Raw genomic sequence first — 27254 nt, forward strand, 5'->3', positions numbered from 1 at the left:
CGGACCTTGCGTGGAAAACTTGCGCAGTGGTATGCGTAATTGTTACGGTTATTCGATGTGCTACAGATTATTATTCAATCTAATCACGAACAATAGAATTTGTTCATTTCCTACCGCTAATCTCTGAGCTGATAAACTTGTCAGAAATTAAACATCAAATTCGCGTTGCCTTTAATAACGCGAATTTTATCTTTCGTTATCATAAAATCGATTAGATACTCATCGAAATTGTGACAACTAAAAATTTAGGGCATATATGGATAAAAGGATCATTCAACTATAAATAAAAAAACAAATTCAATGCATAACACTTTAATATGATTAATTTTACACAAATACATATACGATATATGAGCACTTAGGTTGATAGTAAAACATCAAACCGTAGGAATTTCTAACTTAAATGAAAATTCTATCTATGTAGTACCGGGATACTCGCTAACTTATGAAAATAATTCGACTTATATAAATCAATTAAAGAAAATGACTAAAGCTTGAAAACACATTTATAAGGTGGTAAGAACATTATAGCTATTTACATTAACAGGTTACGTAAAAAGTCGAGGTTAAAGACCCATGAAGGAATGGTTTTTTTATACTACTACACATTAGGCACACTTAATGTTTAAAAACCAAAATAAACTGTAGATAAATCCATGCCTACATACAATATATTAAAAATATGCACTAAATTCATCATACCATCAAAATATATAGATCACATCGACTTTATTAATCATTCATTGAACAAGTTAGTTTGTCGACATTTAATTTTATTATTGACTAGGAATTTAAATGTACATTTAAATGAGTCCTAAAACTAAACACCTATTCGTTATAAATGAGAACATGTGGATAGTATGATAAAATGACATCTTTAAATAACTGCTGCTCAGCTAGTTATAGAATTGTTAAAAATATCGTATAAAGTCATGAGTTATATATATTTATATTGAGAGTAAACAGCAATATACTATAAATAAGTATTTAAGTATTTCGATTGTACCTTTTATTAAATATAGAAATTTTTAATTCGATAATTCAGACCAAGGACCAACTTCAAATGTATGTCTACGAGTGATAAATACGGTTATGGAACATTTACCACATCTAAAAATAAACATAAGGTTCTTGCGTTGATGTACGGGGAATTTCAGATTAAAAGACACTCAATTTATAATAAATAATGTACAACCATCAGACCATTGAAAAAATTTCGAACACTACATTTAAGTCTTAGATCGATAAAATACATACACCGAATTAAATTTTTTTTATCAATTTTGATCTATGAGAATTCACCCAAAACACGTTTTAAAATATGTAAGTATTTGTCACTGGTTTGTTTAATTTACTCGGGTGAATGCATTTATTCCCGTGATCTGTGCGAAATTAAAACATGCTGCAGGTAATCATTTTTATTCTATCTGATAACTTTCATGTCATTTTTTGGGAGGATTCTCATACATCCGTTATCCCTCTAACTTTTTGGGAATCTTAACTTTATTTTTATATCAATCCTTTCCATAAACAGCACGTCCGCACCAACCCAAATAAATTTTAGGGCAAGAAAGGCAAAAACGATTTTAGTATTTAAACATCGTTAAAGTAAAAAGCTTGTTAATATTAGTGATATCTTTAACACTGATTCTGATTGCAAGGAAGACTGTAAAGATAGTAAATAATTAAAACGAAGACATGGAGAAATGACACTGAGCCCGGAGCCGATAACCAATAAATAATCAGTCTAAAAATATATATGCACACTGGCACTGAGCATTGTGATAAACGTTACAGTCATAATTTATCGACAAAAACGTACACCTTGTAAAGTAAAGCTATCTAAAGGAGAAACATTTACTAGATATTCTAAGGAGAATATATAAGTTTAATATAAATAGTTTTTCCTTGGGAACACTGCATGCGGCTCTTTGTAGTTAGGGTCGGGCTGGTTGCGATATCGTCGGGCGATCCATACGGCGAATAACTGTAAACATTCAATATCAAACGTACAAGTTATTATGAGACTTTTGGATAACACGATAATGCGATTATTCAATAGGATGTATATTGTATACTAAAAGTAAAAAAAATACTACATTAAATAAATGTCCAGCTGGTAAGATGTAATGTAAACCATTAATTTGGCTTGTTTTAAGGATTTTCTAGGATACAATTCAGATATTATTACATGCAAAGAATACCTGAAAATTATTATAACAACAGGATAGTATAAACAGAATTTTCGTATTCTTGGAAATTTGGAATAATCTTCTACACACAAAACACAATATATTAATGTTAATGACGAAATAATATTGTAAACATTGACACTATCTACGTATCGCTTATTCAAATAAGGTTAAACTGCGCACATATACTATCTTTAAATGAGATAATATTATCAAAACATTGCGTTTCAATGAGATGAGAATTCTAGAGCTAATAATTTATAACGATGTGATATAATAATATGGAGGAAATAAACAAAAATAAGAATAAACGTTATCTAGTTAATCAGAAGCTGACATGCATACAACAAATGTTAGTGTAAAGATAGTTAGTTGTAAATTATAAAATATTATTTTAAACGAGATACTTAACGAAATACGAAGATCGTATCTAAAAGAAACTCAAGATGATTCTGATAAATCTTCTGAGAAGCAACATTTTTTAATTTGCGGTATTAACATTTTTCAGTGTATTTTTATTACTCACATTCCCATCTTCACAGCAAAATTATTTATTTTGGCAACAACTTCAAGATAACACATCACAGCGTTTTCATGACAATAATATTATTATCACCAAAATAAACTAGATTATATTGATCGTCAGTAGCATATGTTAATGAAAACATTAATCATATCATGAACAAATCCAGTAAGATATTTTTATAGAAACATAAAACATGAACAATTAAATAATAATCAACTAAAAACATATTTCTCATGCTGCATACAATTTCTTATTATAACATTTTAGTAGCAGAACTAAAAGGGTGCAAAGGCATAAAAACAGTGCTGTTAATTATAATGCATGCCATGATACCAATCCACCTTAGATTAGTCCACAGAAACCATTCAAAGAAATGCGCTAGGGTTAGCACGCGGGTCCTTCTGATTGCGATACCTTACTGTCAACCACACACCAACAAACTGTAAACGAATCCAACATTCTGTTAACCGTAAATGTTAATCACCAATACGTAAACCAAATATCAATTAAAAGAACCATGTTTGTAGCAACATCTTTCTTAAAACACATTATATAAATTAAAATGTTCCATGAATAATATTTGTATCACGCAATCGTAACATATTAAAATTTATCGTAATATTCAAGGCTTGTTTGTTCTCTTCTTTGGTGAAAAACATTGGTATTTTAATGAGCATAATATAATTAAGAAGTATTTTTTTAAATATGAATTGTTTAACTGTAATATCAATAAATAATTGAAAAAAATGATGCTTATAAAATCTGTATGTCTCTGTATCAATCAATTTACAGAACACGTTATTTGGCGCACACGTGGCTTTTTTCACTGCCACAACGCGTTGAGGTCAAATAGTGGTATTTGCACGACTCGAATTTCGCTTTTTGGTCATTCTGCATATAAGGACTGTGATAACGCGTCGTGATCGTTTTGGGAAGTATCTTTTGTGTGTTTGTCCATGTTGAAGTTTGTAGTTTTGTAGCTGATTCTCGATCTTTACAAGCGATTACGATCTTTCGGGTTTAATTATGATAGTAATTCTCCCGTAATAATGCTGTGCCCACAAGCTAAAGTTCAATAATGTTATGTTATTTAGTTTTACATATTTAATTTGTAAACACCATCTCCATACTATTCCCTAGTTCCTTGTTATCCACTTAATATTATGCTCCAATTTAATTTGATTTTGTAAATTTGTAACAAGAGGTATGCCATTTTTAGCGAAGGATAGCATAGTCATTAGTCATTACTCATCAATAGCTTCATCTTTATGATCAATCTAATACTACATAAGATAATTAGTCACATAGAAATTTAGTTAGTTACAAACAGAAAATGTTTAGTTTTTTAGTAGTCAACACCATGAATTACTGCTTTTAAAATAGCAAATGAGGTCAGAAGAATTCTATATTTTGTAGCATAGAAATAACTAAGAAATAAGGTTCTGTTAATTTCCTCTGAGTCTTATTTAAATGTACATAGAAGATATTTAAGAATACTTTTTCATGTTACCTCAGTAAAGCTGAAGAACAATCCAATTCCACCACAAAGTTTGAATGCATAGTCAATTGTTTCCTTTAATTTCTCCATACATGGTTGGCATCTACAATCATCTGTGACTGGCCAACCGTTGCAGCAAATTTTCTGAAAATTATTACATTCATAATATATATGTATATATATATATTGCCATCATCTGATTGATATTGCTATTTGAATGATTGACTAGCATGTTCATTGAATGACGACATTAAATTCACAAACATCTAATCTGTACATTTATAAAGAATAGATGTTTGTTTATTTTTGAAATAGATGCATTTGTCAGTTTTTATTGAGGCAATATTTGAACAGTTGGTTTGTAGGTTTTCACGATTATTACATAAAGCAAGCAAGTTTCATTTGATAACAAATCCATACTAATATTATAAATGTGAAAGTAACTCTGTCTGTCTGTCTGTTACTCAATCTCGCCTAAACTACTGAACCAATTTGCATGAAATTTGGTATGGAGATATTTTGATACCCGAGAAAGGATACCTTAGATAGGCTACCTTAGATAGATAGGCTACCTTTTATTGCGAAATATGTACCACGGGCGAAGCCGGGGCGGATCTCTAGTGTTATATAAACATGAAATATTCCTTACATCAACAACATCACAAGTAGGATAGTCCACAGTTGTATTTGGTGCAATGGTCCTGCTCTTGAAACTGCAACACTGGAACCTTTCTTGGACCTGTGCCTTCATATCGAGATCAACTGTATTCCATCCCTGCAGAAATAACATGTTAATTGAATAATCACTACATAGTATAAAACAAAGTCGCTTTCTCTGTCCCTATGTATGCTTGAATCTTTAAAACTATGCAATGGATTTTGATGCGGTTTTTTTAAATAGATAGAGTGGTTCTTGAGGTAGGTTTTAGTATGTACTTTGTTAAGTTTTCCACAAAGTGGGCGAAGCTGTGGGCGGAAAGCTATTAACATAAAATAAGCAGCATAGTGCTTTTGTTCTTAGCACAAAATATAAATGGATCTCATAACAGTAACTGTTGACCTTCTTAAATAATTTCATCATTATATGTAATGCTCTGCTAAGTGCAGTGAATTAAGTAACTGACTTTTTCATACAAAAAATGTAGCAATGGAACCATATGCTGTTATAATGATATATTAAGTAGGTAACAAATCTCTTCATGACCCCATTAGTTATTCAAATACAGAATAAAGAATAAAAATAACAAAGATATACCTGTTGCGCAAGCATCTCTTGCTGATCTGAATTCACTCCAAGACAGGCGCAAGCTATAGAAAATTGGACTAAAAAGAGAAGGAACAAAATCACCATGTACTGATACAACATTAAGGAAATTAGTACATATTTGTGTTTATTAGGTATATTATGTTTATATATATATTTCACAGTGCAAGGTAAGATATGGATTTCCTTATTATAAGGTTTATATTATTGTGTATAATTTTTAATTGATGAGTTAAAATTAAACATATATATTTATTGTTACTGTATAGTAAATTACTAAAATATTATCTACAAAAAAATTAAATGTTTATGCTAAAAGCTATATTTTTTTATTTATTTTTTCATAATTAAAGGATACAAAGAAGAGCATAACTTGATGATGCTTTACAGCTCCAGCTAATCCCAACAATGATATCAATATCAGTAAAATGCCACAAGCCATTATGCCTCCGACTATGGGCAAAGTTGTGAGGGATGAGGCTTGCCCATACACAGCCACTGATATAAGTATGGAAGCTACGACCTAAAAAATTCAAATCATTAACAAGAATGTATCTAAAATAATCTAAACATACAAATCTAATATATAAAAATCAATGCCACTTTTCGTTGTAATTCCATAACTCGAGAACGGCTGAACCGATTTCGATAATTCTTTTTTTATTATATTCCTTGAAGTACGAGGATGGTTCTTATGTAGAGAAAACGTTAATATGTACCACGGGCGAAGCCGGGGCGGACCGCTAGTTAGTTATAATTCTAATTCTGACTTACCACATAAAGTATATTCAATGCTATTAAAGCATTTTTAGAACAAGTAAACCCACCACACATTTTGAACTTGACTTTCACTTAATTAAACAATAACTTTTGCTCTCCTTTGTTAGATCACATATAAAATGAAACAGAGGTGATAAAAAACATACTCTGTAGTAACTGCCAGAAATTAGTTTATTACGTAGGGAAACAAAAAAGTCTATCTTTCAATTTAATTGTTTTTATTGATTAGCTATATATAGATCAATATTATCCAAATTCTTTGAAATATAACACAACAACACTTGCCTTGTAATTCGCAAAAGCAAATTTGACACAGAGCAAGTAATATTGAAGTAATATAGCAAATTTGACAAAATTATACTTGCAGCTGATTGACAGATGTCGGTTAGTGATGTGACATGTATCTAGCACAGTATCTATCTACAGTGTTTGTAAAAATACCGGTTTTTATGCAGATTTTGAATGCCAGAACACAGGTACAGAACTTACCAAATCTTAAAAAAATTGGCTTTTTAGCAGATTGAAATGTAATATATTCCCTAAATTATTCTGTCTGAAAGAACTCATTGCCGATACAGCGGTTGCGGTCAAGCTATGTACAACATTCACTAAGACCACAGACAAAATACTAGTTTTTACCAAAGATTTAGCAGTTTCAGTGGTTTACAGGTGGTTTCAACCACATTTCAACCAATCAACCAATCACAATTGGCCGTAGATAAGCAAAAAGGATCCAACCCACAACATGACCGAAAATGAGTTAAATATACCAAACTGCTCGTCTAGGTCTATATTTTCGATTAGCAAAAACAATCCAAGTAAAATATGAATATTTTGACGTTAAATTGACACTCGGTACCAACCCACATGTATGGAGAAGCCATATTTTAGTTTCGTAAAAACGATCCATTCTTCTTGGATCATATTGTAAAACGCTCAGTCTAAGAAACTAACACAAAACTAAAATGTTTAAAAAAATCCAAAGCATGTGGATCCTTTTAGATATTTAATTTTTATGATATTATGATGCAATAGATAAATCACTAAAAAGATTCAGAAAGCATGGATCTCTTTTGTAAAATTTTGTAGAAATGTATACTGGTTTAATAACAAAAACGATTCAGAACATTTGGATAGACTGAATATTATGTATTTAAAGCTTGAGGCGTTAGGCATGCATTAAGTTCACACTCCAAGTATCTTGATCGGGTCACACATCTTTGCCTTTTTTATACCGATTTTTCGAAAATAGAAGCACTTTGAAAATACCTGAAAAAATTTACGAAGCTGACGAATATGTCGAAGTAACAAAAAAAAAATACTCGCACAACTATCGATCACCCGCTCATGTGATCTTTATTACCTTCATTCAAGAATTGCCTATAGAAGACTGTAAGGTTTGTTGGGGATATAAATTATTAAGACTGAAATCGATTGTATGCGCACCTCCATCGACTAAACAGTTTAGTCATGTTGAATTCAAGAGGAGAATACAGCTCGACAGATCAGTTTAGTCGATGCAAAAGTTGTATGTATGGGCGGGCTCGAAAGGTAAATCTTCGGAGGTATCTGATAATGATTTTCAATGACTATGGCCAAATGTTAAAGAAAAGCCCAATTAGACGATTTGGAGTCAATCTTTGACTATTTATCTAAATACTGCCTGGATTTCTATAAATCAATCCAAGGGGGCAATCCAAGACTTCATGTCGATGTAGATATGGCGATGAACCGGACTTCGCACACGAAGAAGAATAGTAAATCGGATAGAATTAATATGTTTTATATAAATAATGAAAAAAAAATTGAAAGTTAGTTGTTTTATTTATGAAATTAAAAAAAAATAAGGATCTTAGTAGCAATTAGCTACTTTGAATCGTTTTTGCGAAATGAAAATTCACTTATCATAATTGAAAATAGGTTTTATCAAAAAGGATCCTAACACACATTTAGCTGAATATTTCAAGAAATAAAACTAAATTCAATAAAATTTGTTTGTAAGAATAAAATATGCATTGACACACACACTTTTCCTTAAGAAGCAATTAACACAAGCAAGTCTTTATATGAACAAACACAGGTTAAACTTCAAACTTCAATAACTCAAAAGTAACATTTTGTGGGTTGGATCCTTTTTGGTTATCTACGGCCAATTTAAGCCTTTCTAGAAATTAATTGGAACAATAACATACCTAACTTAAGTAGGTACTGAAATTATTAGAGGTCGAACTTCAGGCAAATTAAAACATATAATGTGTTATGTTAAGATATGGGTTATAAAATAAAAATATAAACAGAATAACTTGGTAAACTTAACCATTTTTATTAAAAATTAGGTAGTTCATTATAATAATGACATAATATTCTAGTGACTAATAATGAATATACAAGTAACAGAGGGTTAGTTATTTATCAACTGAACTTTCGCTTTTGTGCTCTTTCAACATATTTTCAAAAAATTGTTTCCGGTGAACCAATGCAATATGTGGCTGACGTATACCATAATTTTCATTTCCAAATGTAGTGTACTTTCTCTCACCTTCAGAACCCATTAATTCTCTCAAAGCCTGATTCCTTGCTAATAGTTTTTCATAGAATATAATTCCACTCTCTATAAAATCTGGGCCTAGCTTAGAAAGGGCTTCATCAGTTCTGGCTTCATAATGCACCTCAGTCATATCTTTAAATAGGAAATATATACCTACTCCAAAAAGCCCAGTTATTGAATACATGATACTTCGTAAAGCAGTTGGTGCAGCATATAAATTGAGCTTTCTATTCAAGTACGATGAAAGGTTATAAACAAAGAAAATAGCTGTAAACGGATATGCAGAATCAAACATAATTTTGCTATTATGTGTCATTAATATTTCCCTACATATTGCAAACTCTTGAACTTTTTCAGGTAAAATTAAAGCTTCACTTAATTTACTTCCTGCTTCTGTTGTTAATTCTATTCTTTTTTGATTAACCTGAAATGTATGAATTTCAAACTTCAGTTATGCCAAATGCTAATAGCAAATTGTGCAAATGATAATTGATAATACACTTATCAAAGACAAGAGCATATACAAAAATTCAATTGATGTTTCAGAGCCCAATTCTTTTTAATTAATTTTTAAAATTCAAGTGAAAAAATTCATGACATTATTTACCAGCACATTGTCTTTCTCAATGTCCTCATGTGACTTGTAATTAAAATTTACTGGTATTCCAATTTGTGCCCCAAATTTGGAAGAAGTGCTTCCTGTAATTGAATATTTAAATCATATATTTATATAGACAATGAAAAAACATTAGGTTTTTAAAATGAAACACCATACCAGCATGAAATAAATCAAATCCATATACACTAAAAGGTTTAACAATACTTCTATGAACATCAGACAAATTGAGAATATCAAGGCATTTATTAAACCTTTGCTGAAGTGGTTCACTAAGTTCAACCGGTTTTCCTGCACTGAAAAAAGAATTATTTTGTGGATTAATTAGTTTTTGATTTTTTAATAGGTAGGTTGTAGCATAAACAATAATAACTAGATATTAGGCACTTAGGCACAATGCAACAAGATGATTTGCGTTATTGACACCCTACCTACCTACCTACAAGATTACCTGTGGATTACCTACAAGAATATTCACAAATTTATGAATGGAAGTAAATGAACAGAATCCTTCCTAATTATTTACCTGTAGTAACGAACGTAATCTCTGTATTTATCTATAAAAAATGTATGTGGAGTATATCTTACGGCAGTAAGTGCTATGCCTGTTCCGGTAACAATCGCAAATGAAAATCTTCGTCCTTGTTCAGTTAAAAACCAGGATATAGGTTTTCGTGTCGTCATTATAAAATATGGTTAATTGTTAACAAGTCTGAAGTCGTTATTTGGTTGAAATTATTTAATTTATCCCCCTTGTTTATATCTTATTCTCTGACATAACAACATAACCTTCAAAATTATTTCGACCCGATACACATAACCAAGAAGCATAAAGGTATCTTACACTGGAGATTTCGGTATGAACATTGACGTGTAAGAGCCAGCGCGCACGAGCAACTTTGTCTCCGGAACTATTTTGTCTCCGCAACTATTTTGTCTCTCCGACCTATGGGCTAGTATGAAAGTGCGCGCACGTAGCGACGCAACTCCTCTTACAATTGATGGGAGAGACAAAATAGTTGCGGAGACAAAGTTGCTCGTGCGCGCTGGCTCTAACAAGAAAATATTGCCCAGTTCATGTTTTTTATCACTTTCACACCTAACTTGGTATTGCCACTGTTATTACGAAGTTTTCCCAAGGCTACTATGTATGCTGTAATATTCTGTGCAAAAGGTTAGTTTTTGTACATGAGTTTGTTGATAAATTGCCAACAACGTCATTCAGAAGCATTGTTGGATGAGACAATTATTATTTATGCTAAATAAACTAAGTATCTGAACCAATTATTAAAAAGCGATACTCCCTGATTATGGGTAGTCACCATAATAAAATTGTAGCAACTCTCACTTTGTCAATATGGCATGTGTGTCAAAAAAATTGCGTCGCTTCGAATATTTAAGTTAATATTGTTGCTTATTTAATGAATATTTTCCGAATATAAAGAATGCATTGTATTGTGCAAAATTGCAGAAGCGTTTGGACACCGAATTCTGGCATAGAATTTCACAGGCAAGTGTATATTTACGTTATTTACAATATTCCTCAATACTCCTGCATTTACCTGTTTAGAATCATTTCAATGGCAAAAATTGTCTAATTTAGCATCATTTTAGTAAGCAGTCATGTTTAATTTGTTATTTCCCCAATACTTTATCATTTTTCAACAAGTTTTCAATAAACAAATTTAACAAGTAAGGTAACCATGATGACGAGTTTTTATGGATAGCGAGGAGAATATATTGTAATAACAATATTATGATGAAACTTTAGAACACCATTTTAAAGATTGTTACTAGTAATGAAACAACACACGACATCGGTATTGCACTCACATGTAGTTATAAGATTGTTCGTTTTTACATTGAAATTTATACTTTTTTAACTTACCTTATATTTTTTTGTTTTACGTATTTCAGCTTTCCAAAAAGTAAAATAAAAAGAAATATATGTGCCCATCAAGGTTACTGAGGATTACGACCCAGAAAAAAATACCTTTTGAAAAATAAACTTTGTAAAGTTAGCTGAAATTTGTGCAAGGCCGCTAAACAGTTTTTCTTTGATGATTTTGGCTTGAAATTGACCAGTGGAAGCAACGCGTTTCAAAAGAAGATCTGAGTAGCTTACAATTTGGTAAACAGCATCTGATGCAAATCACAACTTTCCTCTATTTACAAAGGATGTTAATGCTATATATCGGTTCATATCCAAGCTTTGTAGCCAAAAGTTATTTATAACTATCATTCTATACCAATTAAAATTGTATGTACCTACCTATAAAGTATGACCATAATATTATAATATAAATACTGTTAAAAATATATGTCGTTATTATATTTTATAGACCATGATTTTTAGTTTTTTCTATTTTGAAAAATCCTGAATTTACAAACCAGCGTGGTCACTCGACAGAAAGAGACAAAAAACATGACTGACGTCATTGAATGTCATAGTTTCTTGTTTCAAGTTAATGGTCATAGTGCAATCTCCAGTGTATTAGAGGATATAAGCTTCTTGCACATAACTGATAACACAGACAGTAAGCTGTCAGTGTCTTGCACAGTACATCACAGTACGATTCACATTTCACGAAAGATGACCACAAATGGCGGCCGTCTGCGCACGTACACTCATATGAAGAAAAGACATAATATGTCTTTTCTTCATATTATTATGACAAAATAATATTTTAATGTTGGTTAAATAATTTGGACAAAGGGACCTAAAATACGCCTTCTGCGCCGTGGTCATCTATCGTGAATCTTACTATACTTTTAAATCGCAAATATGTCTTGGTGACACCTTTGGTGCTAAGGAGAACCACAATGAGAACGGAAGTAAATGCGAGGCCACACTACGGTTATTTTCCCGTGACCAGTTAATCACTTTAGAGCATAAAACCACCGGAGATGTAGACTGTATGGTTAAAAAGCGGTGTTCCATCAAAATCGAAGGTAAGCTGTATCCATACTAATATTATAAATGCGAAAGTAACTCTGTCTGTCTGTTACTCAATCACGCATTAACTACTGAACCAATTTGCATGAAATTTGGTATAGAGATATTTTGATACCCGAGAAAGGACATAGGATAGATTTTATCACGGAAATTCTACGGGAACGGGTTTTTCTTTGAAAACGCGGGCGAAGCCGCGGGCGGAAAGCTAGTTGTCAATAATTATTTTTTAACAAAAACTAAACCGCCTTCGAATGGAACTGGAAAAAATTAAAATGGGATCAACTGGTAAGCCGGAAACCGGAAATAGCTAAAAAAGTATCATCTCGGTTCACCCAGTCAAAAGTTTTGAATTTAGAACAATTTTTTTTAAACTCGTTTAAAAATTAATTTTATAGTATTTTGAAACAATCTGTAGTTTTGAAACTATTCTTGAAAAAAACCGCATTAGCAGTATTGTGTGGCCTAGGCTTAAATGTGATGAGCGCGCTCTACACTCGCTCGCGATTTTGGTAAAAGAATGGTAAAAGCACAGACTAATAATAATACACTTGATATACTCCTATACTCGTAAAAGCAAAATTACTTGCTCTGTGGTATTGTCTGGTCATATTTGGTCATACCTATGTCAATTGTCAAAACTCAAATGTCAATTGTCAATGTCTTAGCACTACATTGAAATTTGAACGCTTGTAAACAAAATGTACAATTTTTAATTAGGGAAAAATATTTAATTTTACTATTTAACACACGTAAAATATTAAAAAAATGATCCTTTTGGAGGAATTAAACAAATTAAATTTAGATTGTCTTAACGATGAATGGGTTCAATCTGTTTGCGACTCTGAATTTTTTGAATTTGGTGAATTACCATCTGAATATGAAAATGCCACCGAATCTCATGAAATTCGATCGGTGTTTCGGAGCATAATGTTGGCTTTCGATGATTGGATGTGTACGGAAGAAAATAGCACTGAAAACACTTCATGGGCCACTCTGTCACATCAAGTGAAACACCAGCACCTTTTGGCCCTATTAGGATATTACATTGACTATGGCAACAAAAATATCCTAACAACAGAATGTAGAAATAATGCGTTATGGGCTTCCAGGCTATATTATAAACTTCTGTCTGTTCCTGGACACAAAGCATATCACATATATCATTCACAGCTTTTTGCCCATTCTCTTGCTTGCCTAAGTTATCCAAAGACAGTTTGTGAAAATGAAGACAATTTCTTTAACACAAAACAATTGGCGAGAGAAGTGAATTCAATTTTAAAAGAATTGAGTGAATTTGTTTATGATTTGAAACATGTAATAGAAAAACTCCAACTTAGTCCTCATGATATGAATTTTGAAGACATTCTCAGTAATTTAGTTGATATTACTGGTGGAGCTATTGTTAACAAACTGAATATAGGTAAATGATATATTTTATTTGATCTAATTATTGTTCATTATTGCTTAAGTTACTATTATTGTGATTTATATTTCAGATAAGATAGAGCTCAATAATCTATCTCGAGTTGTATATGAAGTTATAGACTTCCTTTTGCACAACTCAAATGGAGAACCAAGCTCCCTTGCAATTAAATTGCTTTTTAAATCTATACTACAAAAGTTAGTTGCTGCATCTATGGATTATAAACAGGCACATGTATGTATGTCATTTAGTGCCCTTACGCACTAGCGGTTAACCGCGCGGTTAGCCGCTTTCCCATTTTAATATGCAACCACATTATGATTGTACGCACTAACCATAAAAGCGGTTGCATATTAAAATGGGAAAGCAGCTAACCGCGCGGTTAGCCGCCCCCGCGGTTAACCGCTAGTGCGTAAGGGCACTTATGCTTCAAATACTATGAACTTAGAATTCTATACTTAAAAATGCACAAATTGATCTGCTTTTTTTCACACAAATTATAATTAAAAAATCTACTTAATAAATTTAAAAAAAAAACACACTTCACCATCTCTTATTTCTTTAAATAAAAAAAAGAATATTTAAAAAATCAAGTTTAATGTAATATTCAATAAAATCTATATCTCTTGTGGATAAAATCACAATGGAACTTCACAGTTTAAGATTGACTTCATAGTTTTACTTTATTATTTTTGTTACTTACAGAATATAGTAAGAGCATCATATGTGACATATTCTGGTCTCATCCTGAGTAAATATGGTAAAATAGCACTCTCAAGCTATGTTGTGCTTTTGCAACATTTAGCTTATTCTTTGGAAGGCTTGGTATGTACATAAGTTGACAAAATATCAATGTATAATAAAGTACCTATATTAAAAAAAAAATATTTTTGAGACATTTCTGTCTTCATCTTTTATAACAGGAAAAAGCTGAAGTACGTCAGACTCGAATTTCGCTTGTAGCTGGTCTAATGAGCCTTTTACCGAAAAGATCATATTGCAATATAGTAAAATGGTTACTAAAATTAAGTGCAACATCAAAAATACTTCACCGCCAAATTGCTATGGTGAGTTAATTTATAAAATTAAATATAAAGTCAGAAATACTATTAATATTATCCAACCTTACCTTACTTATTATTCCTCTGGTATTTCATTTATAATTATATTTTTCCAGGAAATCTTAGCACAGCTTGTACCAAATGATCCTGAAGAATCTACTGATTCTGGGAATGAAAGTAGAAAAACATCAACAGAAGATAACAATGAAGGTAAAAAATACAAAAGACAAATGTTCTTAAACATAATAAGTTAACTGATCTTTACTTCTTCTTTCTTTTGATACTTTATTCAAATTATTTTTATAATTTATTAACAGTGATGGACACAAATAGTGAACAGCAAAGTGTTGATGGTGAAAAGGAAAGTGGTAACCAATTAAAAGTGGCCATAGAGGATGATAGTAGCCAGTCACAAACATCATCACAAGAAAACGTAAGGTTATTTTTTTATGTACACATCGTTAATTTATACAGTTTATTTAAATTATTAATTCTTATTTTATCAATACACAACAACAACTCAACCCACAGATTTATTATGAACTAGCTTCCGCCCGCGACTCCGTCCGCGCGGATGTCGGTCTTTGCGTGGATGGTTTATTTCTCCATTTTGAGTTACTCGGACAATGACATCTTATAAATATCTATTGGACCCAAATACGGCTAGGTCTATAATAATACGTAACGTGTGTTCGCGGTACCTACTACAAAACAACGTCTATGGATGGATAACTGAAAAATTGAGATTAATTTTTTTTCTACGTATTTTTCCAGGATAAAAAGTATCCTATTTTACGCCCAGGATAATAAGGTATAATTAGACCAAGTTTCATCGAAATCGAACCGGTAGTTTTCACGTGATGTCTTCACATACAGACAGACAGACGGACAGACAGACAGACAGACAAAAATTTTTTTAATCACATATTTAGGTTTGGTATCGATCCAGTAACACCCCCTGCTAGTTATTATTTTTTTCAATATTTTCAATGTACAGAATTGACCCTTCTACAGATTTATTATATGTATAGATGAGTTCAGAGAAATTTCTTTTGTACCAAATTATTTTAATAATAATAATTATTATCTGTCACCTTCTACACCTACTTTTAGCAAGAACTAGAAGCAATGGACGAAGATATATCGGGTTTATTGAACCAACGTCGCCATTGCGTACCGCACGCAGACATAGTGCGTGCTATATTCGAGCGAGTTAACGACGTGTCGAGCACATTGCGATCACGTGCTCTAGTTCTACTTACTGATTTTCTCGACTCCCACCATGCTCCTGTTAATGAAGCTATGAAAGTAAGTAACTTTAGTCACTGCATTTAAAACATTTATCCTTTTAATGTATTTATGCATAAACATTTTATTATTATTAATACATATATGTTATTTTTCCCACGTTTGGATAGTTTGGTGATGATAAGGTATCAGAATATTAATTTTTTAATTAAGTTATATTATAACAAAAAACTTGTTATATTATTTTCTGTAAGTATATTCAATAAATTAATATTTTTAAGGAATTAAGTGGAGATGGGGAGCAATGTCGTATAGCAGAAGTGGGGGCACGTTGTGCAGCGGACGAACGAGCCGTAGTACGTAAGGCGGCTGTCGCACTTTTACACCGTCTGCTCGTTCGAAATGAACACGCTTCCCACTATGCGGTAAGTATTATAAATGAATAAGTGTTGTATTGCATTTAGTTTAAAGTGTGTAATTTAAAAGTTTAAAGTGTGTATTCTTGAATTTATATTGACTCGTCTTTTCGAGCACATTGTAATGAGTGTTGACTCGGTTCGTCTTATAGATTGGGTTTTAGCTTGAAACATTAATGATTTAATTCAAGATTTTTGGTATTTTTCAGCTGTCATTCTTTAAGGGGGATTTTACAGTTTAAACTGAGGAATTGTTGTGTTTCCTATTGTATGAAAGCCCTCTGTGATTGATAGGTTTTATGAATAAGATTTTAAATTTCAATATACAAGTTAAAAATCTAAGGGTTACAAGTTAAAAATTGAGCTCTTTAACATACTATTAATTAATATATTTGTTTTATTATTGTGTTTTGCAACTAGACTCTAGTGTCTCTATGTCGTGATGCAAGTATAATAGTGCGAGGAGCTGCGGTCAATGCCCTCGCTGACGTGGCTTTAAACAATCCTTCGGAGATATCATTGAATGCATTTCTGGCCGGACCCATTCATCAACTCTCAGATCCCGAGGCTAAGGTCTGTAAATCGAAATTATTATAACTAATGCGATTTTGTAACTTTGTATGCCTAATTTGTATTTTTTTATTCTTACTAGCTACTTCGTACGCAATAGCACTAATAGAATGAATTGTTTTGTGTTTTGCTAAAGAATTAAAATGTCATTCGCAGATACAAGAGCAAGTAATTAACCTGGTCCAATCAGTTCTTATTACGCCGATGCAGAAATTTGATCCGAATGTTACCGTGGATTCTCTACCATGGCTGTTCCTAGCGGGTATCACACGATTGAACATGAGGAAGCATTTGCAGAAAGCCTGTACGCTGCTCGTGAAATCGGCAAACTGTATAAAGTAAGTGTTTATGGTGTTACTATAAATTTAAAATCACCTTAATACCAATATTATAAATAGGTATAGTTTGGCAGTTCTAAAGAAGTTACATAATATGAATTTGAGTAATATTACTTAGAAGTTTCATAAATGCTCTTTACTGAAGTAAAGAGCGTTAAAATAGAAGTATCGAAATGAATGTATATTTTGTAAAGAGTAAAATAATTATTAAGCTATTGCATAGCTTCTATCGCGGGCCTTGAGCGCGGGGACCGAATCGAGAAATTCCGTAACGAAAAAACCTCACGCTCCCCACTCCGACGGGCTCGGAGGTGTGGCTTGAAGGCATGCTATGCAATAGCTTTACCGCGGCAGTCCCCGAGTGCCACACGTCTTTTTTTTTCAGTCACCGTCTTGTGGACATAGTGAGTACGCATTTAGGTGCATTGAACGACGCTCGCGATCTACAGAGCTTAGTCCTACTCACGAGTATGGCCAGACACGTTGAATACACTGAGGTGTCCTTTTTGCTAGAATATTATTACAAATTGGCGGATGATGTTCAGGTAACAAATAAACTAATATTTTTTTAAATACTTATTTATCGACAAAGGTTAAGATTTCTTGATGAAAATTGATCACGTGAGACTGCGTAACTAACCTATGGCTTTGGATAAATTCACAATCGCGATAATATGTTGTTAAATAATATTGAAATTATAATTTTATAGGAGCGAGATAATCGTTTGATGCCTCTGACTTTAGAGCTAATATCACTTTGGTCGCGTTATGCGAGCGACTCGGAGAGACAAACCTTACGAGAGCATCTTATATCACGTCTCGCATCGGCATTAGACAACGGTACATACATAATAATTGTTATTGTTGTTTTTCTTCTTTTGGCAGTGTCTTTATAAATTCTAATTTCATTCACTACAGATTGTAGACCAGCAAGCGCCTCTTTGGCCGCCAATTTAGACCCTACCAATCTACAGTGGGCTACGGATTTGATGAAATTATGTAAGTTTTCAAATTAAATTTATTATTAAAGCTGAATATGAAGTATGTCAATAAAAACTAAACAAAAACACATTTCGTTTATCTCATATACATAATTAACATGTTAGAACGTTTGTTCTAACATGGCATACATATTAATATTTAACTTTAAATATTTACATACCCAAATTGCGGACAAAACGTAGGAGTTTTGATGAAATTGATTTAATTCTCAAATTTGAATATATATGTTCTCCACGCAGCGGAACGTAGAGCGTTGTCCGAGGGTGGTAGTGACGTGGCGGAGTGGGTCCGAGCGGCTGATCTCTCGTTGGTGGCTCCAGACCCACCATCTCCACAACTTTTGGAACTATTCCTGAACGCTTTGGAACACCCTCCACCTGGTATGTTTCATACATTATGTTTTGTTTGTAATTAATATTTTCAGTATAGAGATTTGTGAATACGAAACTTGAACAAAATCAACCATCCTCATATCACATAACAGCACGCATGATATTTAATTTGATGATTTCAAAATCAGTGTTTATGAAAACTCTGTGCCCTTTAATCGGACCGGATAAAATAATTCATAAATTCGTCTTATTAAAAGTTTATGTTGCAAGTGCAGATCGTCTGATATAAACAATAATATTTCACAGTAAGTTTAAGATTGTAAATATTATGCTAGGAGTAAATAAAATAAAATAATGAGATGCGTAGCATTTGAAAGTGTTCGGTTTAGTCTTCTGCTAAAAGAATATTCTGTTAAGGAACTACTATCTCAACTTTTACTTATTACATATATTCCGAAATTAATTAATAATTTGATATTATTTATTCAGAGTGGGATGACGCACGTCGCGGTGCGTGCGTGGCGGGCGTGGGGCGGATATGCGTGCGGTCGCGTGTGGCGGCCGTAGTCGCGGCGCCTAAAATGGCGCTTCTGCTACAAGACAACACCGCGCCCTTGTGTGCACGCCTTAACGCACTGCTAGCGCTCACTGATGTTTGTACTAGGTGGGTGGAGTCACTTCACTGGAGTGATGATTAATAATATAATCATAATATATGTCAATAAATTGTAGCTATAAAAAGAACTTCTTTATATTACGTTGTTTAGATTAATTTTGTTATAAAATTTCCTACGGAATAGTGGTTAACATAAATAAAGGAAAAATTCAATATTTTTTAATATAAAAAATAAAATGTAAAAAAGTCAAGTGTTTTGATTTAATAATTTAAATTTAATTTTGTTTATTTAATTTTTGTATAATGTTAACTCATCATAATTTAATTCCGATACAGATACACCTGCATAGTGGACCCGTTGTTGGAGTCAATGTGCGGTTGCCTGGCACACGAAGCTCCCGGTGCTTTACGCCGAGCGGCCGCTAGAGCACTCACTAAATTATTGTTAGCTGGATATCTACGATTGAGGACTCCGCTATATTATCGGTAATAATGCATGTTTTAATGTTCTACAGATAAATATGTACATGTACATAGTTGTGACTATTTTTCGATTTATTAATTTTGGTTGTATGTCGCCGGCTACGGCTATTCATATGCAGTTCATATGATATGTCCAAGATGCGACGTTGCCAAACTGTCGCGGAGGTTTACTATACCATTTAAATATGGGCACTGTGCGAGCGACGGCGCTATGGCGTCTAAAAAATAAAATAAATATATAACTAAAGTTTGTGTGTGTAAGTTAAAGTGTGTGTTAAATAAATAATTTGAATAAATAAATAACTACAAAAATATTTTTTTTTAGATATTGCGCACTCCTCGCTGACGAAGACCTTGAAGTCCGTGAGCCAGCTGAGTACTTCGTGACGAGCTGTCTCACTGTGGAAGTCATATACCACCATTTTGTGGATTGCGTGCTTTATTTCAATAAAGAAGACGGAGGTAATGATTTTTTAAATTCAAACATGTAAGTATATTTTAATAATCTTTTACAGGCGCTTTTGGATCGATTCATATTTGTTACTCGTTCGGAATGCAGTTTGGTGAAATAAAATTACTTGCGGGGTGAAGCGCATTGCATTTGCTCTTCATCGCGATCCGACTCACTCACGGACCAGAAACGCCACTGGATGCACACGCATTAAGGTGCCGGCGGACAAAATGATACCATACAAACGTAATACCAAATTCATTTTCAGTTTGAGCATATTTCCATTTTCCACTTTATTGTGCTGTTATTCGGAATAAGACAGTATTTATCTAGGTTCCCATTTGATTTTTATTGCAAAATACTTACTTTTTATACAAGGAATTGTAAACGATTTGTATTTCTCACATTTTTAAAGTATAAATGATATGTTTTCTACTCATCCATTCTGTATTAAAAACGGCAATATTCTTAATATAATGTAATTCGAAACATGGATTACATTGTTAAGTTACACAATATGCAAAAAAAAAATTGGAAAAGCATTGAGTTTTCATTCATCATTTTTGGTATTACGGCACACGTTCAAATTAATCACAAATTTTCATCGTCGTGCTGTCGCATCAAGCACAATATACAGATACATACAGTAAGGAAACTTCATAGTATAGAAAAAAGTTTGTATGTGTTGGTAATATTTTCTATGTGTGAAAACCACGTCACCACTTTGTCACTAATATAAGAACCAGTAGGCGTTTAACATAAAAATAAGTAGGTACTTCTATTTGATTTGATTACAATAAAAAAAGTTAATAATTAAGTTCATATTGTTTTGATTCTTTATTAATAGACTTTAAATTACATAATATCTTGAACATCCGCATCCGCGGATGTAAAAAAATCAGCATCCGCAACATCCCTGATTCAAATAATATATATTATATAGGGTGTCCCAACAAGAACGCAAGATTTAAATTTGACATAAAACGCAGATATTAAAAAAAAATCGTGAAAACTATATTATATCGTAAAGTAGACAAGATGAGGTTATGTGTGGAACAACACATCAGGGAGATGGCCGCCGCGGCTTTGCTGGCACATACGCGATCTTTTAATGAAATTTTCAATGACCGTTTTACATAAATGCTGTGGTATTTCATTAATGCAGCATCAAATTTCGTCCTTTAAGGCTTGAGTCGTCGTCGGCTTCGTTGCATAAACCATCGATTTAAAAAAAAACCCCTAAAGCGCATGATCTAGGTGGCCAATTATGGTCCCCAAAGCGTGAAATAACACGACTGGGAAATGACTGATGCAGCAATTGTATCGTTTCTCTGGTTGTATGACATGAGGCGCCGTCTTGTTCAAACCACATCCCCTCCTGCATGCAAGATGCATATCTTTCGTCAAAATTCATTCATAGTGGATTCGGAAACACCAATTTTTTGAGCTCGGTGTTGAATTGAGATGGTTGGAGTTTGAGCGACATCATCACGTACAGCTGCGATATTTTCGGCTGATCGACCTGGTCGAAGGCGCATTGTTGTCTTTACATCACTAACAGACCCAGTTTCAGCAAATTTTTCCATTAATCTCTTTACTGATCGCAATTTCCTTGATCGCAATTTTCGTACTGTAGCCGCAAAACTTTCACCATTTTGGTAAAACACAAATTATACAATGAGAATGCGTTGATCCTTCATTTAGCGTTTCATTTTTACTAACCTTATACCTTCTACTAAAAAAAAATAACACTTGTTGAAATGTCAAACAATGACACTTCGAATGGCGCCAAATTTAAATCTTGCGTTCTTGTTGGGACACCCGATATTACAGTCGAGGTGAGTTTGTGACCAGCAATCGAAATATGGTCACCCTACACTTTTTTAAAAATCAATGTAACAATCTCTATTACTTACCTAATTATGTATCACACAAAGTATAAAACAAAGTGGCTTTCTCTTTCCTTTCCCTTTGTATGCTTAAATCTTTAAAACTGATCGCAACGGATTTTGATGTGTTTTTTTTAAATAGATAGAGTGATTCAAGAGGAAGGTTTTAGTATATTATAATTTATTAGGTTTTAGACAAAGCGGGCGAAGCCGCGGGCGGTAAGCTAGTAACATAATAAATGTTTACCTGTAGAAATCCTTGCTTTTTATTTTAATCATTCTTAGCCGGGAACAGTTATTTTATCCCAGGCGTAAAACTGATGGCGTAAGTATATTTTCGGGCGAGCTGTACTTACTTACATTTACTGTACTGTGTTACTGTATTATTATACACTAGCTTTCCGCCCGCGGCTTCGCCCGCGTTTTCAAAGAAAAACCCGTTCCCGTAGGATTTCCGGGATAAAAACTATCCTATGTCCTTTCTCGGGTTTCAAAATATCTCTATACCAAATTTCATGCAAATTGGTTCAGTAGTTAAGGCGTGATTGAGTAACAGACAGACAGACAGACAGAGTTACTTTCGCATTTATAATATTAGTATGGATTATATTTGTAAAAAAAATGTACCCTGATTTTACACCCAGATTTTTTTCTACAAAGCCTAGATGTTGAGATATTATTGAAGATATAAGTGCTGTAGAGAAATTTCCTAAAAACGCATTGTTATTCTGCACATTACCTACACTTACGTTTGCCCAAAGTTTGCTGCAAAAATAAAGTAAATAAGGAACATTATATTCCTAAATAAAACGAAATGCGTTTGTCAATATGAATGAACGGTACACTCACACCTACACACTATTCACACAAATTCACGCGCGGCTTCGCAGCGCGGCGGGAATTGTGCAACAGAGACAACAATATTCGTGCGTATTTTGCCTTCACTTCGAATTGCAGTTGCGAGCGGCCTCCGCCGGACTCTTAAATTAAGCCGCCCGCAGCTTCGCTCGCATGATCAAACAAAATTAACAATTGCCTACATACACATAGTAGTAATTTCCCCATGAGAATAAGATTTTTTTATTTGTTTATAAAACATTTTTGTAAGTAAAATTTCTTAAAAAAGTCCGTGTCAACAGACAAGATGTCGTTCGACGCGCGGCAGCTGATCTACGACGTGATGCTGCAGCGCATGTCGGCGGTGCAGCGGCTCAACGTGCAGTGCCGGCTGGCGCGCGAGGTGCTGCAGCACGCGGCGGACGTGGCCGACGAGATCGCCGACACGGACGAGCTGCCGCACCGCCTGAGCGCCGCGCTGCTCGACACCATCACGCTGCTGTGCGGCCCGCGCATGAAGCTGCCCAGTAAGTGCTGCTCTATATCGGTAGCCAGTAGCCACTCGACACTTGAAGGCTCACTGGAGGCCATACAGCCATTTGTCAACGGCCAGCGCTGACGGTTACGTGACAGCGACGCGCGGCGTGCCGCAGACCACAATACGCACTGACACATATTATAAAACCGCTTCTTACTAACCACCTCCTAGGTACAGTTGTGAACGCAAGAGGTCCCAGGTTCGATTTCCGTAAGGGACAAACAAAAAAAAGTCAATAAATAGAAGGTTGATCGCTTACTTGCTCGGAATGAAAAGTGATCAGTGAAACATTACGTATCATACGATTCACGTTTTATTCAATTATGTTAAATTTATACAAAAAAAATATTTTTATTTTTACAAGCAAAATGGGATTCCATGCATCAGGGTATGTATATTCCTTCTTGTAATTGAGTTTCTAATTATTTATAAAGATGGGCATTTCTGAATAAAATAAATATTTTACTTGGATTTATTATTTCTTATAGCGTTAATTCTATGCATTACAGAGAAAGCAGAGAAGGCCGGTGATGCTGACATTGAAGATCTTCAGGAAAGAGTCACAACCAATATTGTATCGCATGTAAGTTTGATTGTAAAGCGTGTTTTAAAAATTGGAATTGACCTAATTAATATCACTGAAATATGTTTTACCCGCAAACTCGTGTAACGATTCTATATTCAAACTATGTATAATGATATTAAGTTCCTATGTGGTCTTTGAAACTACTCAAGCGAGTTTTTATAATCCTTTCTTTACTAAAATTCAATATTTTGCAATAAATCAACAGTCATACTTGAAGTTTCGTCGTTTCAAGTGTAACCTACGACTTCAAGGTTGCTAGGTATGTATATTTATTTATTCAGAATATAACAATGAAACACATGTACACCTTTCTAAAACATTTATTAGCCAAAAAATAAGCTATAATTAATGTTTATCTATTTACACAAACATCTTGACTACTAAACTGAAAAACCATGACTAACGATGCTACATAAATTACTAATATAACCTTGAATGTAAAAAAGTATAATTATTTGTATCTAGTTACACTTCTTGGCAATTATTAACTTGCCTTTGACGACTCAATAAATAAACTGACTAACAAATATAACCATAATATAACAATTGCAGAAAATGAAGCGCACAGTCGCTGAGGTGTTGGTGCCGGCGGTGATGCGTCTCTACGCACGTCTGCGCTCGCGCGGCGGACAACTCGCTGCGTACATCGTGCGCATCGCTACCGACCTGCACAACGATTATAGACAAGAGGTAACGACTTGCAAACTCTTTTATTATTTGTACTACCATGATAATTAATATTAATAAAAAATAAAATAAACAGTCAATAAAATTATAAAAAAATCAATAAAAATTTGTTTAATTGTAGCAATACATTTTTTTGTGATATTTAAATTAATTATTTAAAACATCATCAAATGCACATATCGAGCATGTTATTTTGCGAAATCTTTAAAAAATGTATCCTGATACAATAATAGAATATTGTACCATTAATAATTGTCTTCATTCAATTCAGATCGAGGAGCTAATCCAAGACGACGAAGAACTGGTGGAGCGTGTACGTCACTTCCAAGAGACAATCGGTCTAGAAGTGAGTTCCGGTAACGCGCGTAACCTCGTCACTGCGTCCGCGCCGCCCGACCCCGACACACCGCGCGCACGTAAACGGCCCCCGCGTACACCAAGACACTATGCACATTCGCCAAAGAAACGGGCACTTAAAATATAAGGACATTAATGAAAATATATATAGCTATGTCCACACTATGCACTTTCATCTTCAACTTTCGTCTTCATCTTTCTATTCAACTTTCGTTTGTCGCTTTCAATATTGAATTCAATATTGAAAGCGACAATTCAACGCAACGCCAATATAGTCATTTACCTAGTTCATTCGTAGTTTGTCAGCTTGTGGAAACATGTGCGACGACAACATTTTACAGTGGAATATGTGCTGCTTACTTGGTCATAAGAAATTCCAGAAAAAAAAAGAACCAAGCGAAAGTTTTGGATACGAGGCTATTACAATAATCGAAGTAATGTGATTATGAGAGAACTACGAGAAGATAAAGATATTCTTTTTAAAATTTTTACACATATGTCTGAAAAAAAATTCGATAGACTTTTGAAATTGGTTACACCATCTTGTTGTTGAACGCTTTGTGGCACAGAAATCCACCAGACGCGGGAAACGTCTTTCGCAGCGCGCGCTGTGCTTTCAACTGTCAAAAACGCATGCGTCAAGAGCATGCGTTGCGTGCGCTGTTGACTGCGCTGTGACGCATGCCCTTGATGAACGAAAAAAGGCACAGTGTGGACATAGCTTATGGACAACACATCGTCTCTGCTGTATACATGTTTACTATGTTGCGAAGGACCGAGATCAAAGAGCTATTCAAATTACTGGTATTGGTCAATGGCAAAGTTTCAAGATCAATTTAATTTCGAGTTAGATAAGAAAAGATAGAGATGGAGTATGAAACTAAAACGTAATTATATTGTCATTCCGTTTAACGGCAGTTAATATGTTATTGTTTTTTTATATAAAAAGATCTATTTTCATAAGAATAAAGGTATATTGAAGATTAAAATTTTGTTTTTTTTAGTAACTATATCACCTACCTCTATAATATATTTTTGTCGTCACCATAAAGGTACAAGTCCGAGACGGGCCGCAGACCGCAAACTGCAAGCGACACCACTTGTTTCTATGAACATCTATGAATCGCTGCGCGTTGCGTCTGCAGGCAGCAGTGTTGCCGCGCTTAGAATCAATTTCATAGATGTTCATAGAAACAAGTGGTGTCGCTTGCAGTTTGCTGTTGCAGTTTGCGGTCTGCGGCCCGTCTCGGACTTGTACCTTTAGATTCAAAGTGACGTGGTAGTACTGCACTGGATACTCTAAATTTATCAAAATATGTGACCGTAATACCCAAAGGCAAATTAAATTCGACTATTTAATTATTTCACATTAACTACTAAGTATGATGTCAGTTCCTCACCTCATCCCACTGCGTACACATAAATCCGTTCAGAAGATTTGGTGTGAACCATTGTGAGATTTTTTACATAAGTTTTAAATTGAGTACTAACAAACTGTAAGTGTAAATGTGGTTTCTGTCTATATTAAGGCGCCTTATAAAGTTTATATCTTTGTACAGAATTCGAACTACCTATTACTAATAGTACATGTATCAGCAGCTAGACAATCTATACTATTTATTTAAATAAATATAAAGCTGGAAAGTTTGTTTGTTTGTTTGAACGCGGTAATCTCAGTCCCATTTGAAAAAATATTTCGGTGTTAAATTGCCCATTTATCGAGGCTAATAGCCACGCTACCAACAGGAGTAGAGCAACGCAGGTAAAACCGCGAGGCACAGCCATTGAAGTTTATAGTGGTCCAAAACCTTTTTTCAGCTTGAGAGCATCGTGAGTTATCACTTAAAACATACTTTAGTTAAGCGAAAACTTATGGTTTAGAAATTATGATTTTTTTCCATTGAGATATACATATGGAGACGTTACCGCCTACATCACTTATGTTCCGCTCAACATACGCCTTATGGCGTAACTGCACGCTCATTTTTTATTTGTTTTAAAGTGAAACACATCAAATAAGCCTTCGTGTGTGTTACGATA

General features: G+C 33.7%; 3 protein-coding genes across 6 annotated transcripts; 1 reads left to right on the forward strand and 2 right to left on the reverse strand.

Moving 5' to 3' along the window:
* Positions 1-1767: 1767 nt before the first annotated feature.
* On the reverse strand, positions 1768-6569 carry LOC123693753 (tetraspanin-13). Of its 3 annotated transcripts, none has more exons than XM_045638957.1 (7): positions 6255-6569; positions 5839-6003; positions 5472-5570; positions 4866-4991; positions 4229-4360; positions 1856-1987; positions 1768-1821 (listed from the first exon to the last, which is right to left on the reverse strand). In XM_045638957.1, exons 1-6 carry the CDS (start codon positions 6312-6314, stop codon positions 1889-1891), a joined length of 681 nt encoding a protein of 226 aa, XP_045494913.1. In that variant the 5' UTR covers positions 6315-6569; the 3' UTR covers positions 1768-1821; positions 1856-1888. The 3 variants fall into 3 exon arrangements, with proteins under 3 accessions (XP_045494913.1, XP_045494912.1, XP_045494914.1); XM_045638958.1 differs by lacking the exon at positions 1768-1821 and adding an exon at positions 3060-3158 and having other exon boundaries at positions 1852-1987; XM_045638956.1 differs by having other exon boundaries at positions 1771-1987.
* Positions 6570-8559: 1990 nt separating this feature from the next.
* On the reverse strand, positions 8560-10239 carry LOC123693919 (transmembrane protein 177). The gene is made up of 4 exons (XM_045639188.1): positions 9951-10239; positions 9584-9720; positions 9416-9507; positions 8560-9232 (listed from the first exon to the last, which is right to left on the reverse strand). The coding sequence occupies exons 1-4, from the start codon at positions 10106-10108 to the stop codon at positions 8666-8668; spliced, it is 954 nt and encodes a 317-aa protein (XP_045495144.1). The 5' UTR covers positions 10109-10239; the 3' UTR covers positions 8560-8665.
* A 2848-nt stretch (positions 10240-13087) lies between these two features.
* On the forward strand, positions 13088-26203 carry LOC123693911 (condensin-2 complex subunit D3-like). Of its 2 annotated transcripts, XR_006751733.1 has the most exons (23): positions 13088-13800; positions 13877-14037; positions 14509-14628; positions 14727-14870; positions 14981-15074; positions 15182-15297; positions 15978-16172; positions 16394-16537; positions 16949-17101; positions 17255-17436; positions 17822-17981; positions 18147-18276; positions 18355-18435; positions 18678-18818; positions 19260-19434; positions 19723-19872; positions 20195-20331; positions 23349-23573; positions 24094-24167; positions 24723-24860; positions 25129-25360; positions 25938-25979; positions 26106-26203. XR_006751733.1 is itself a non-coding variant. In XM_045639177.1 (22 exons), exons 1-21 carry the CDS (start codon positions 13146-13148, stop codon positions 25339-25341), a joined length of 3588 nt encoding a protein of 1195 aa, XP_045495133.1. In that variant the 5' UTR covers positions 13088-13145; the 3' UTR covers positions 25342-25360; positions 25938-26095. The 2 variants fall into 2 exon arrangements, 1 of the variants encoding a protein (XP_045495133.1); XM_045639177.1 differs by lacking the exon at positions 26106-26203 and having other exon boundaries at positions 25938-26095.
* Positions 26204-27254: the final 1051 nt, after the last annotated feature.

Source organism: Colias croceus, chromosome 8, assembly GCF_905220415.1.
Source record: "Colias croceus chromosome 8, ilColCroc2.1".
Classification (NCBI taxonomy): domain Eukaryota; kingdom Metazoa; phylum Arthropoda; class Insecta; order Lepidoptera; family Pieridae; genus Colias; species Colias croceus.

Coding starts and splice junctions, on each gene's coding strand:
- LOC123693753 (XM_045638957.1), bottom strand. CDS start 6,314: ATGTGTGGTGGGTTTACTTGTTCTAAAAATGCTTTAATAGCATTGAAT. Junction 5,571..5,838: donor ATCAAGTTATGCTCTTCTTT/GTATCCTTTAAT, acceptor ATGTTGTATCAG/TACATGGTGATTTTGTTCCT. Junction 4,361..4,865: donor CTACTTGTGATGTTGTTGAT/GTAAGGAATATT, acceptor AATAATTTTCAG/AAAATTTGCTGCAACGGTTG.
- LOC123693919 (XM_045639188.1), bottom strand. CDS start 10,108: ATGACGACACGAAAACCTATATCCTGGTTTTTAACTGAACAAGGACGA. Junction 9,508..9,583: donor ATTTGATTTATTTCATGCTG/GTATGGTGTTTC, acceptor ATTCAATTACAG/GAAGCACTTCTTCCAAATTT. Junction 9,233..9,415: donor TTGAGAAAGACAATGTGCTG/GTAAATAATGTC, acceptor CATACATTTCAG/GTTAATCAAAAAAGAATAGA.
- LOC123693911 (XM_045639177.1), top strand. CDS start 13,146: ATGATCCTTTTGGAGGAATTAAACAAATTAAATTTAGATTGTCTTAAC. Junction 13,801..13,876: donor TGTTAACAAACTGAATATAG/GTAAATGATATA, acceptor TTTATATTTCAG/ATAAGATAGAGCTCAATAAT. Junction 17,982..18,146: donor AATTGGCGGATGATGTTCAG/GTAACAAATAAA, acceptor ATAATTTTATAG/GAGCGAGATAATCGTTTGAT.